The 13,418-nt window shown below is 40.6% G+C and overlaps 1 protein-coding gene and 1 long non-coding RNA gene across 15 annotated transcripts in view; one reads left to right on the forward strand and one right to left on the reverse strand.

The window, feature by feature from the left end:
- The window catches only part of LOC138630626 (uncharacterized), a 203,408-nt gene that overhangs the window by 66,569 nt on the left and 123,421 nt on the right, over positions 1-13,418 (reverse strand). The window lies entirely within an intron of this gene.
- syngap1b (synaptic Ras GTPase activating protein 1b) overlaps positions 7,421-13,418 on the forward strand; it is a 129,111-nt gene continuing 123,113 nt past the window's right edge. For 9 of the 14 annotated variants that reach the window (XR_011311650.1, XM_069715034.1, XM_069715035.1 and 6 more), the window contains exon 1: positions 7,421-7,773. Coding sequence is in view for 13 of the 14 variants with exons in the window: in XM_069715034.1 (XP_069571135.1) it covers positions 7,752-7,773 (22 nt within the window). In the remaining variant the exon portion in view is untranslated. The remainder of the gene's footprint in view (positions 7,774-13,418) is intronic. The other 5 variants (XM_069715044.1, XM_069715043.1, XM_069715041.1 and 2 more) reach the window with 1 other exon arrangement.

Below are 13,418 nucleotides of genomic sequence, written 5' to 3' on the forward strand. Positions count from 1 at the left end.
GCTTTCACATTTCATTATTTATTTTTAAAGGTACAAAACAAAAGCAGCATTTCCCAACATTTGATATTGATATCCGAGGAATAGAACGAGCTAAAAAAAAAAACAAACAGCCGGCAGCCAACATCGCACTTCCATCAGCTCCCACTTCCATAATGATCATTCATCAACTTCTGGTTAATGTTCACGGAGTTCAGCGAAAGAATTAGCCCGGAAAAATTAGCAGACAGATCGTCCGTCATCGGTGAGAGGGACGGTGACAGCCGGGTGGCAAAAAACAAAACGCAGAAACCTTTTAATGGTCAGGAAGAAAAGACTAATGCAGTTTTATATTTTAGGCCACGGTGGAGGAAGGGGGGGGAGATGAATGCCTTGCTAAAGGGTCCTGTAACAGTACCGGTGGAGGGATCCCACTTTGGCTCCACAAACAACAAATTCTCTGGAGGTTTTTATGTTATTTCTCATCGCGGTATGTTAATAAGAGATTGTATACGCGTTATTATGGGGTTACTTATTTGTTCCGTTAGATTTTGTCATACATTATTTACATTTAGACTGCTGTATGTCTTAGAAATAGGAGCCACGAGAGGGCTTTTGTTTTATAGATAGAATTATATATTCACAATATATTGCTATGATGGAATAACTATTTTATTTTTGTTTTATTTTGTTTTATTTTTTTCGACGTGGTTGCATAGTGCCTATATGGGTTGTGTACCAGCCGATCGGTCTGCTGAACTGGAGTCGGCCAATCAGACGACGATTGGCGTTCCCGTATCGCCACTAAACACGAGGAGTTGACGTATACGTGTGTAAAGAAGGTGATCTTACTGTACATTCCAAACAACAAGAACATTAATATATATGTTACTGAAATATACGTTTAAAGTAATCAAAATGGATTTTATTTTGAAGGATTTTTTTGTCTTTAATTTGATGAGTTGAATGAGCTAAGAGGTACAAAAGAAGAAGGAGACGCCGACTTCGAACCCAGAGAATTTTAATTTAACAGGTACAACAAGGCATTAAACAGTCCCTCCAGGACTTCGCAGTTTTTTTTTTTGTGATTGTTGCGATCAGAAATGTTTGATTTTGCGGCCGATATTGTCAAAAACTGCGATGTAATTGGCGGCGTTGTAATATAGAAACAACGCCTACATCAGCTGTCAAAATAAGAGCTTTGGATGCTGTTTAATTCATGTTGATTCAACACATATGCACAAAAAACTAATTAAAACTCTTAAAATGTGATGTGTGTATAAAACGATTTTAGCATACAGTAATATGTAATCACTTCCTTTGATTAAAAAAAGCATTTAATGACGCAAATTTTAATGTCAAGACCACATTAACGCAAATTTCCGTCACACCCGGCTTTTCCGCTTGTTCCGGTTTCCTTCTGAGTTTTATTTGGTGATGAGAAAACAGGAGGCGGAGCCTTTCTGATTGTAAATGAGCAGTTATTTTTGTTAATAAAGTGAGTTTTGTTTGAAAAGACTACTTTATGCCGTTAATACTTTCAGCACAGCTTCCGACAACTATTTATGCGGAAAAATTGCAAGAATTAAAAAAATAAAATTAAAAAAAAATTGCTGAGTTTGCATGAATTTAAGTAAAATATTGAATATGGAGATTTCCTGGAGGGACTGATTTAGTGTGAACGCGTACGTCAAGGCCCGACTGCTCACGTCCCTTCGCAGACGTGTTCGTTGAGGCGAGTGGGGGGAGGAGGGGTTCTGGCGTTGGATTTTATCTTCGTGCAAACAGGTTACATAAATCTAGAATACTGTGGTGCGAGTTTCAGAGTTTATATTTTATACAGAGGTTTATTTCAGCGATCTGTTCGATAACACGACTGTGTACATTTGTCACTTTTATCCTCGAAAGACAAACTGCATTACAGGTTCAGTTGGAAAAAAACAAACAAAAAAAAAAACAGAAAAGCAAAAGACAGAATACAGCATTTATGCAGTTCTAATCAAACCAATGCAAAAGCGCTCCGATTTTCTATAAATCCCAGCCTCTCTGTTGAGTTATCTCCGGTGAAACAGCGTTACGTCGCACATGTCATCCTCCTCAGTGACTCTTTGACTGTAGTTTATTAGGAAGGGGTGTGTTGAACCTTTCTAGGCGATGGTGATGAATGTATTTGTGTGTTTTCTATGGTATGTCTAATACCCGTCAAGTGCTTGTTCTAGGTTGTTACTCTCGTTGGAACTCAACCAGGTTAGTTTAAAAACAAAATAGGAGGACATGAAGACATTCAACATCGGGGAGAAATTATTTATTTTATGGAGAGGTAGTTTTTTTTTCTTTTTCTGATTAGTAGTCAAGTCCGAGTTCAGTTTGATGTATTTTTGTAGAAATTAAGTTTGTACATGTATACTCTGCGTTGATACACCTAATATGTAACATGAATAATAAAAAAAAAATGTCACCTCACAATCTGGTTTTGTTTTAAATAAGAACATTTTCATCATCTAACACGATGAGACGAAGGAGGAGTTTGTTTTTTTGTGAGGATCTTAAAGGGATAAGATTGCAGCATCTCTTATAAATAATTTAATTGAAACTGAAAAGAGGTCTTCAGTTGATATTTAAAGAGAAACCAACCTTTTTAGATATGAACGTGGAGGCTCATTTCATGATGATTTTGAAACATCTGACATATTCATCTCATACTTTACGTCATGCAACTGTTTTTTCATTAGCTGCTAAAAAAAAACAACTGATGCGTTCAAAAAGTAAAAAAAAAAAAGATTTCAAAGCATTGAGATGTCAAACCAGGATGTTATCATACGTTAATAGATGTTGTGTTGACTGAAGAATCTGCAGAATGAATCCCTTTGTGCAGAACATCCCAAAGTTTCCACATACCTGAAGCTCTGCATATCAGCACAGCGCCACCCAGTGTACACACAGTGAATAACAACTTATTTAACTCTTTACGGAGCAGCTCCAGTTAAGTTTATTTATATATCTTTTGCCTTCTCGGAGAAAATCGTGCAACATCCATCTTTTTTTTTTTTTTTAAATCTAAAAAGGAAGAATTTCAGAACTTCATTCAACTTTTGTCCAATTCCAACCAGGAATACTTTTTATTATTATTATTATCAACCAATCAGAGATGGATTTACTCATTATTCACTCTATTGATCATTCTTAAAAAAGAATTAAATTAAATTGCACTTGTAGTTGTTGTTGTTGTTTGTGTGAAATCCTTCCTGTCTCCAGGAGCAATTCTCATAAGTAATAAACAAAAATGTATATTTGATAGTATATAGATCCATAGATAGAGAATAGAGAATTTAGTACCAGATTAATAACTAAAAAGTCACTGTAAACCACTTTGAGTCACACACATTGATTTAGACAGCGTATTATTAATCATCAATCTTTTCTACCACAATATGTCTCAGAAGGAGCATTAAAAAAAAAAAGCTTCAATACATGAAGAAGAGATTCTATTTTCATAGGCTCATATTTGACTAATTACTGTACAGGACACAATTATATTCAGACTATTATTGCCCCTGAAAAGTAGCTTCCAACTTCGAGAGTCAAAAGACAGAGGCTCGTTCTTTTGTCTGGTTTCACTCATCACTACCGATGTATCCCGTAATCAAACAACGCCTCCGAATTAGTCCGATGGGGATGATAAATTGCATTCCAGCCAAAATGTGTCCTGTTGGAGGGATTAACGACTTTTTTTTAGTTTTAGTTTTTTTTGGAGGGCTGAGAATTTACTGCCGCTGCCAACATGAAAGACAGATGTTTATTTTGTGTTTGTGCCAGTTCCAGCGAGTTTCCAAGATGAATGGAGACGCTGAATAATGAATCCACGGAAATATTAACACCGCATGTCTGTGAGTCCTGTGATATATATATATATATATATTTTTTAATTACCGCTTGAAATCTTGCCTTATTTTCTGGTTGTTGTTTTATTTAAGAAAAACAATTTAATGTACAAAATTATTAGCCGGCTTTGCATCTGCTGAGTTGTATTGAAAATTAAAAGCTTTTAGGGTTTTGTGAATGATTACACTTAAAAAAAAAAAAAAAAAAAGTATATATATTTACATAGATACTTGGTTCCCAACAGCTCTTGATTAAGTGGTTTCCTGTCAGTCTGAAGGCGCGTCAATAGACATTTTTTGTGGAACGACACCGTGACGTGCCACAGCTGGAAAAGCGCAGGTGTGGGAGATAAAATTAGTGACGAATGACTGATTTCTGTGGAGCTGCTTTGGTTTTCCAGAACCAGATTTTGAGGCTTGCTGCACGGCTGTACGTCTGTCACGGCTCCACTGATGCACTCGACTAGAACAGAGCCATTGTTAATGTCATTAGCAGCACCTGTGCATTTCCCGTCGGCTGTGGAGAAAGATCGATTAATGCGCAGGTGCGTAGCATTAAGATTTTAATTGAAATTATTACTGTTGAGAATGAAGCCTTCTGTCATGTAACATATTGGGTGATACAGATTTTATATTTCTATGATAATCTGTTGTTTATGGAGGGTGAAATAATAATATTTTGGATTTTTACAAGATTGATTTTTACTCCTGCAGCGACTCGCTTTGACCACAAGATGGCGGCCACGGCTCAACATTTAAACCACAGGCCGGCGCTGCTCTGTGCTGCATTCAGGTGTCTCTGAAACCGAATTAAATAAGATAATGATGGCCTACACGTCTACAGGCGTCTGATTTTAGTTGATTTGATTTTTGTTTATCGAAGAGTCTCGAAGGAAAAACTGCGCTCGAAGGAGGAAAACAAAGGAAGGACAAAATGTGTTTATGTCGTGGATGTTTAGACTATTTGTAAATTAAACCTAAAATAAGCCAAAAGTTCATCTGTGTGAGCGACAGCGTATTCAGCAACAATAATTGTCCCGATCAGCTGGACGACAAAAAGTTTAAGAAACCACTGATTGTTAAGATGACGTCCTAAAAGAAGCACAACTCGACAAACTGAAATGTCTCGTCACATACGAACAACGCGCTCCACGAACCAGACGCCGTACAACAGAAACTCATTTGTGCAAAATATCTTCAGTTGTAATTGCCATTTCTCCCACGTCACCCAAAGGCAGCACACACCAGCCATTTTGGCTCCACAGCTTCTGAGCTGGTGCAGCTCCTCTATCTGGTCATGTGTACGAAGCTCAGATCTTCTTCTTTTTATTTATAATGATAAAAAGGATAAAGTCGTAGTTATGTAGAATTTAGCTTTAATGGCAGCATTTATTGCCAGTTGGCTTCAGTAAGAAATCTAATAAGTAAAAAAAAAAAAAAAAAAATTCGAATAAATAATGTTGCTATTTTATTTAATTAATCAAAGTAATGTAACTTATTACATTAACCCTCGTTGGTTTGTCAATCAGAAATAAGGCAAAACATTTTGACCTCTTAAAGCCAAATGAATGGAGCCTATTTACAGACAAAAGACTTTCCTGTGCAGCGAAAATATACAAAGCAGAATAAATATTAAATTTGACATTAGAGCTTTTTTTTTTTTTTTACCAACAATACAATCAGATGTAACCCCTTTATAATCACCAAATATTTTAAATAACAGCGGTAATTTAATCTCATGTTTTTGTTCATGGTAACTGACTACAGGTTATTTTGTAATTTGATTACGTAACTCTGTTATATGTAACAAGATATTCTTCAACACAGGTTGTCAAACTGTCTTTTTGTGTTTTTATTTAATATAATATTAGTCTAAAGTAAAAAAAATACATACGTCAGAGATTTTTCTCTTGTTTGCAACATATAATAATTTAATCAAATGAAATTATTAAGAGTACCAACAGGACCTGGAGGGCTTTTAATTTGAAGTGATGGCTTTTAATATGGTAGGATACAGGAATTAGTGGCGTCCAGCCGACCAATGGTGACGTCGCTTGTTAGTCACATGACGTCCGGCTGACCAATGGGGACGAGCCGTTCATGAACGTTTGAGAGAAACTGTAAAGTAGTGCACAAATAATACTGAGCCTGCATTTCGTCCCTGTGTTGTTGTTGTTGTTGTTGTTGTTGTTTGTTTTGTAACGTGTCTGTACTCGTGAGGGCGGCCATGTTGCCTTGTTTGTTGCCTTCGCGTGCAACAACGAAGTAGGACGTTTAATTGTAATATTTCACGGTGGGAATAAATTCAGAAAACTACGGGTCACTTTTAGGAAGACAAACAACACTGTTCATAATATATAATAAGTAAGCTGCTCACATACTTACGTAGTTTGGCTGCCGGTAGTCGGGGCTCGACGCTAACGTTAGCCTGCCGCCTGTATCGACTGGTCGTCAGGGGGAGGAGTTTTACTTCCTGGTTTCCGCTGCGTCATCGTGTGACGCTGTTCGCGTCGTTTTTGGAGACGCGACAACATCCTCGTTCGTTATTTTTAAGTTTCGCGTTGACGTTTGTTGGATTAAGCTGCCATCTTGGGGAAAAACAGGAAGACGAGAACAGGTGAGGCACGCAATGCCCGCTGGGTAATGAAGTTCATTCACAAAAAAAACCAAAACAACAAAAAACAAAGGACTCGTCCAGACAACGTGACGTGGAGACCGCGGGAAATATATGAAAAAAGTATAACGCATAAACAACAGCTTCATTTAGATCAATGAATCAGATGAGTTTTTGTCATGAATTTCCTACATTTTAATCTGAAATAATAATCGGCTGCATCAATTTTTTTTTTTTTTTTTAAACTTTATTCGACTAACTTTGACAGAGTCAATTTGTCATATTTCTATATTTAAAAACCTAATTTCAGCAGAACTATTTGGAACCCTAAAATAATCTTAAAGACATATGAAGATATTCCGGTAAAGATATTAATACTATAGTGTAAATATTGATTTTAAATTAGAAATTTTAGACCAATAATATCAAAGAAATGCTTGTTCCAGTGAGTCTAATACATCAGTGTAAAATAAATTAATTAGCCTAATAAATCATGATTGAATGTTCAAGAGACTTCAGATCATTTGTCGTCATTATTGAAGTTGACAAAGAGGATTATCGCCTATTATGGAGCCAAATCATTACATAGTCTTGTAGTTTTTTTTATTTATTTATTTTTCCTTTTCATCTCGTGCGCGCTCCCGGTGCATGCAGTTCTCGGTGGGCAGGCGGAACACCTGTTAAGGCTGCGTGTACCGGGGAGTACCGGTCCAGTCCCGCGGAGCTCGAAGCGGTACAGTACAATTTACAATCACTGCAACGTTATCCTGTCATCGGTCCTCCGAGAGAGACAGCGGCGCGCGCGAAATGCATGAACCGAGGATGGAGATATTGGAGGAAAAACGTGCGCGCCCACACACAGAAACACGCACAAACATGCGCGCGTGCGCGTAGTCCTCCACCCCCTTCCTCTCTCTCTCTCTCTCTCTCTCACTCGTGTTTCACCCTCACACCTCGGCAGCAGCGTGCAAATAGACGCACGCACACATACACACACGCACACACACGCACACACACATACACACATTTCTGCATCCTGTATTTTTTTTTAATGCACCGGGAACCGGGCGCTTTATAAAGCGGTCGTGGATTATGATGCCAGTTTTTATTATAACAGCGGAATATTGGCCTCTTCTTCGACTCCAACTGTGAGCGGTGGTCAAATCGCGTCTTTTTATTTTTTTATTTGTATTTTTCAGATTTATTTGTAATTTGGTTTCCCCCCGTTACTTCTGAGCGACCGACCGAGACGCAAAGCCCACGTTCAATGCTGTTGGAACATGTCCTATGTTCCCTTTCAAGGTAAGACAGCAGATATTTTATATATATTTATATATATTTTGACACCCACTGCATCTTTTCTGCCCCCCCCCCCCCGCGCCTCCCCCTCTTCTCTCTCTCTATATCTCTCTCTCTCTGTCCCTCTCTTCTCCCTCTGTCTCTCCGGCACTATCATATGAAATAGGCACATCTAAAAGCACCATAGCCGACAGGTGCATATCGAGATAGCCCGGAGTGCCTTGTAGTTGGATGCCCCCCCCCCCCCCCCAACCCCCCAACACACACACACACACACGGATCCAGCGCAGCAGCATCTGTCGGTGTGGAGCTGTGCATGCGGCAATTATAGTATTGTAATAAGGTATGCATGTGCACTGGTGTCACGTCTTCACTTGCAAGTGCATTCCTCCGTTTGAGTGCAGTCACACTGCGTTATTGTTGATGATGGTAAAAAAATAAAAATAAAAACCCGCCATAATATTCCTGTAATTCCTGTATTGTGTCATAAAGAGCACTCATAAGGAGTTTATAGCCATAAGATAATACTCGTGTGCTGTAGTGTCTCTGCTGTTCATATATAATAGAGTTTACTCTGCCCTTATCATACTTAAAGGTTCATAATTTGGTGTGATATTCCTTTAATATTCTTTCAGGCACTCTCAGTAGAGTTTAGTGTGGTTTTGATTTACAGGTTCTTGTTTTTATATATCTCATGAAATGTACCTTTAAGGGACTTTTCTGCAGTGTAGTATTTTTATTTCATCTGTTTCGTCAGAAGCCGGTGTGACAAAAAAAAAACACCTAACTTTGGCCGAGTGAAATATGTAGACGACCAGAACGGAGGAGAGGCTACTTCATTCTCCGCCGGTCCTTTTATTCCCCTCATACTTGAGAGCGTGAGTGGGTGAAAGGCGCCTCGGCGTACACGGCTGAAAGGCAGATTCCCTTGGTATCGTTGCACTGCAACTGTGACTAATGCTATATGTGAGCAGGCGTGCTGCAGTGAGCTGCCTCGCATCCATCGAAAGTGGCACCGTGTGTGTGTGTAATTTATTTTACAGGATCTAATTTAAAAAAAAAAAAGAAAAGAAAAGAAAAGAAAAGAAAAAAGAAGAAACTCCTCACGTGTGACGGCAGGAGTCACACCGGAGTGAGATGGAACGCCAAAGTTTTTGGAGAAGGACTTGTCGTTGGTTTTGTGCGAGTAGCTGCTATGAAGGAGGGTAGATCCCCCCCCCCAAAAAAAAAAAAACAAAAAAAACCTGCAGGGATGTGTGTGTGTGTGTGTGTGTGTGTGTGTGTGTGTGTGTGTGTGTGTGTGTGTGTGTGTGTGTGTGTGTGTGTGTGTGTGTGTGTGAATGAGGAGGTGTGAGGAAGACAGCAGTGTGTAGTCAGTGTGTGGGCTCGGCTCAGAGAGTGGAGGTGTGCTGCATGTGACTGTAAAGGGTGAGATCGAGTGATGCTGCATGTGTGGACACCGGCGCGCGCACACACACACACACACACACACACACACACACACACACACACACACACACACACACACACACACACACACACACACACACACACACACACACACACACACACACACACACACACACACACAGACCTGTAACTCTTTTTGGAGCGGTACGTGCGCCCTCACCAAATGGAGACTTCTTAATCTGGACCTGGAGAGAAAAAAAAAACTTCGATCTGTCAGCTTCACCGTGACCCCGGAGTCATCATCATCATCCCCACCATCATCATCATCATCATCATCTGAACAGAGAGGGACCAGATTTAACCGAGGTAGCCGGCTCGCTTCCTTTTCACTTCTGCTTTTTATTTTTTTTTTATTCCCTCAGAGCAGATAATGACCAAAAAGCTCCTCTTGTCCAAGTGCAGCCATATAGAAGTTGGTTGCATAATGTTGGTGAGATGCCCTGACACTCTGTGTGTGTGTGTGTGTGTGTGTGTGTGTGTGTGTGTGTGTGTGTGTGTGTGTGTGTGTGTGTGTGTGTGTGTGTGTGTGTGTGTGTGTGTGTGAGAGAGAGCCCACTCTGGGAGTCATTGCCAGGAAAATTGTGAGCACAGTGCTGCACCTTCAAAACCTGCCAGCGATGGCAGCGAGTTACTCCCTCGCTGTGATCGCAGAGCGCTGTTTTCGTTTTAAACGTTTGTTTTCGGAGCTAATCGGTGTTTAGTTTGGTACATCTGCCGAGATTTTAATCTCTCCTGTGACGTTACACCATTTAAACTTCAGGATTTCAGCGTCGCTACCAAAATTTGGTTCCATGAATGGAACCGGCTCTGTATATTATTCATGTTGTAAAATCCCAAAGTTTCCAGGAAATTTAAACCAAATAATTCAGCACTGTTTGCAGTTTTTCCCTCTTTTACATTCTTGGTAATTCATATATTTTAGTTTTTAGACTTCAACTGGCAAAATAAGCGACTCTAAAATGACATTTCCTACTTTTCTCTGATAGCAAGTTTATTTGTAGAGCACATTTCAACAACTAGACAATTCAAAGTGTTTCACACAACCATTAAAAGCATCAAAAACGATGGTGAATAAAACTAATAAAGTAAAAATGAAATAAAGAAAGCTCGCGATGGGATTAAAAAGTTACGGTGCGGTGTAAAGACATAAAACACAAAAATAAACTGCGGTGTAGTTCTGAGAAATTAATCGACATCCCACAAATCTGGTTCAATGAAAAGCAACCCCCCCGCCCCCCAATCCATATTCTTCCTATACATTAGCAGCTCCATGGTTACGCGAAGCGATTACGTAACACTGTGGGATATTTATTGCTGCACGGTGACTCAACATTCAGAGATGAAATATGTTTGGTGAAGACGGCTGATATTAGTGTGACACGAGATACAGATAAAAAAAAAAGGGGGGGAGGGGATCATGGCTCTACGATCTTGCAGATGAAATTTATTTTGGTTGAGCCCACGTTGGACGAGTGTGTTTATGCTTAATGTACCAGGCGAGCCATTTGCAGTTATGCCAAGTAACCAGCTCACATGAACAGGCAGTTAGTGGGAGGCAGGCGGGCAGGCGGGATGGCAGGCGGGCAGGATGGCAGGCGGGATGGCAGGCGGGCAGGTGGGATGGCAGGCGGGCAGGATGGCAGGCGGGATGGCAGGATGGCAGGCGGGATGGCAGGCAGCAGAGACGGGCCTTCCTATCTTGGCTCAATCTGTTTTTTTTCTTGTTCCCTCGTTCGCTCTCTTAACACTCACACCTCCTTTTTTTCCCCAGTCTTTTCTCCTTTTTTTTTTTCCTCCTTAACTACACACACACACACACACACACACACACACACACACACACACACACACACACACACACACACACACACACACACACACACACACACACACACACACACACATACACATGTTATTCCTGCCTCCTTTCCCTCCTCTACCATGGAGGTATCCCTGAGTGCAGATGGACACTGTGTGGGGAAAAGCAGGCAGCCGGTCACCGAGCCGGTCCTCCCGGCCTTGTCCCTTTTTTTAAAAAAAAAATTAATTTAATTTAATTTTTTTATTACAGTAGTTTGATACGGCAGCTCCTGTCAAGCATGGCCATAGTTAAAGAGACAAGCACACCACCAACCCACCAACCAACCAACCAACCAACCAACCAACCAACCAATGCACTGCAGCACTCCTCCATCTCCATCCCTCTCTTTCTACCCTGTGACATAAGGGACTGTCTTACACCCCTCCACCAACCCAGCCGGTGCCAAGAACCGTCATCTGTTCGACTGTTACTGTACTTGCATGTGAGATTCATGTAAGCAGCCGCGCAGCGCTCAGAAGATCCCCATTCATTCTCCAGCGGGGATGCGTTTTATTTCGAGTGTTGCGGTCGAGTTGGCGATCTGTAGAAGTTATTCGCCTTTTTAGGACTGGAGATCTTCTCAGCTGCTTGTTGACAGATCTTTACTGATCTGATCCTCTGCAAATCAAAGAAAACTCCCCTTGTCCAAAGTTCAGGGACGTTTTTCTTCTTCTTTTAGATTTTTTTTATTCGCTGCCCGAGTCCCCTCTGGATGTGGAAAGTCAGCACTTCTAAATGTCAAAACCAGACGGAGCCTTCAGCTTTTTCAAGTATCCCCCAAAGCTCTCCGGTCAAAGGAAATGAATGTGATGTCAGGATATTGAGGAAATATCATGTCCTGTCATTGTTCTGGCTCGCAGATAGAAAGCCAATCACAGATTCACGTGAATAACGCACACATGGGTGGCGGACGAAGCGTTTTAAACATGTATTATCCAGCATGCACTGCAGCGTCTGTGATACCCTGGAGGTCCTTCAGTAGCAGACCTGAGCAGCACAGAGCACCAGGAAGTGGGACCCTGTGGACCCATTCGGTGTTTTCGGACCGAGCGCTTCTTTTCTGAGAGTTTCCAGCAGAACTTAAATCAGTTTTAAGGCCTTTTTTTCTGTTTGTATTCAATAGAAACTAAAATCAAAGGTGCTGCCGGAACGACGCGCCGCCACTTATTTCTCCGATTGAGGAAATACAGTTTACTTGATCTGGTAGAAGTTCATGTTCATATTTGACTTGTTTGAAGATCCAAAGAGGGCCACTAAGAAAAGGTTTAAGTTAATTGTAATTACATTTTAAGCCTCGTTATGATCTTACTGCATCAATATGAACTCAACGCTTCCTGTATTGTTTTTTCAAACTTAAAGCCCCACAGCGTTTAAAAAAAATAAAAAAGCTTTTATTGTGAAAGATTTTCCGGAACGATCACACTTTAGATGAATAATCCGGAACAACCTCCTCCGGTGCTTCACAGAGGATCAGCATCATTTTGGCAAAGAACAAATTAATCCGTCGTCACGCCGTCTTTTTTTTTTTCTCCAACATCGATAGTTTTGAATCGCCTCGTCAGCTGATCCTCGTTTTTTCCTCTGTTCTCTGCTATCTGTTGGCCGACACTAAACTCGCCTCAGTAAAGAGCGCCCTCGTCCTCTAAGAGCCTTCAGTTGATGCCGGGGGAAACTACATGGGGGTCGCTGGGAGGAGTGGCTTTTTTTTTCTCCCAGATCCACTTTGGGTGGGAGGGTAATTCAATCCTGCTGCAAAGCCTGAGCGGAGTGACTCAATGGGTTTATGCACACAGAGAGAGAGAGAGAGAGAGAGAGAGAGAGAGAGAGAGAGAGGCTTTGGCTTTTGATTGATCTCGTCAGGATTCAGCGGAAAAGGTCAGGATGAGCTGCCTCCTCTCTCTTGAGCCAATCACAGGGCTGCCAATCTGGAATAATGATCTCCCTCCGGATAACGGTTGGCTCGCACACGGTTTGCAGGCGTGATGTCATCCTATCCCATGGATGCCCCGTGATTCAGAGCTGAGAGGTTTTTTTTGCCAAATACCTCGAGGCAGTGTGAGAAGTTTACTGTACATATGTCAGCAGCGTGAGTCAATGGATGGACCTGCTTTGGAGAGTGTTGATATTACACCTACCTGACAGTCATATTATGTCATTAATTAACTAGTTTTCAAACTGACATGACTTCACAAAGTGTACTTTTTTCTATATGAAATATGATATAAAATCCATAGTTTTTATATATTTTGCACGGTGGTGAATATATATATATATATTTTTATGTATTGAGATTGTGAATCGTTATATATATATATAT

The sequence above is a fragment of the Brachyistius frenatus genome, unplaced genomic scaffold (assembly GCF_029030835.1).
Source record: "Brachyistius frenatus isolate BFR_SWC_R1_liver_20210118 unplaced genomic scaffold, ASM2903083v1 Contig_137, whole genome shotgun sequence".
NCBI classification, from domain to species: Eukaryota; Metazoa; Chordata; class Actinopteri; family Embiotocidae; genus Brachyistius; species Brachyistius frenatus.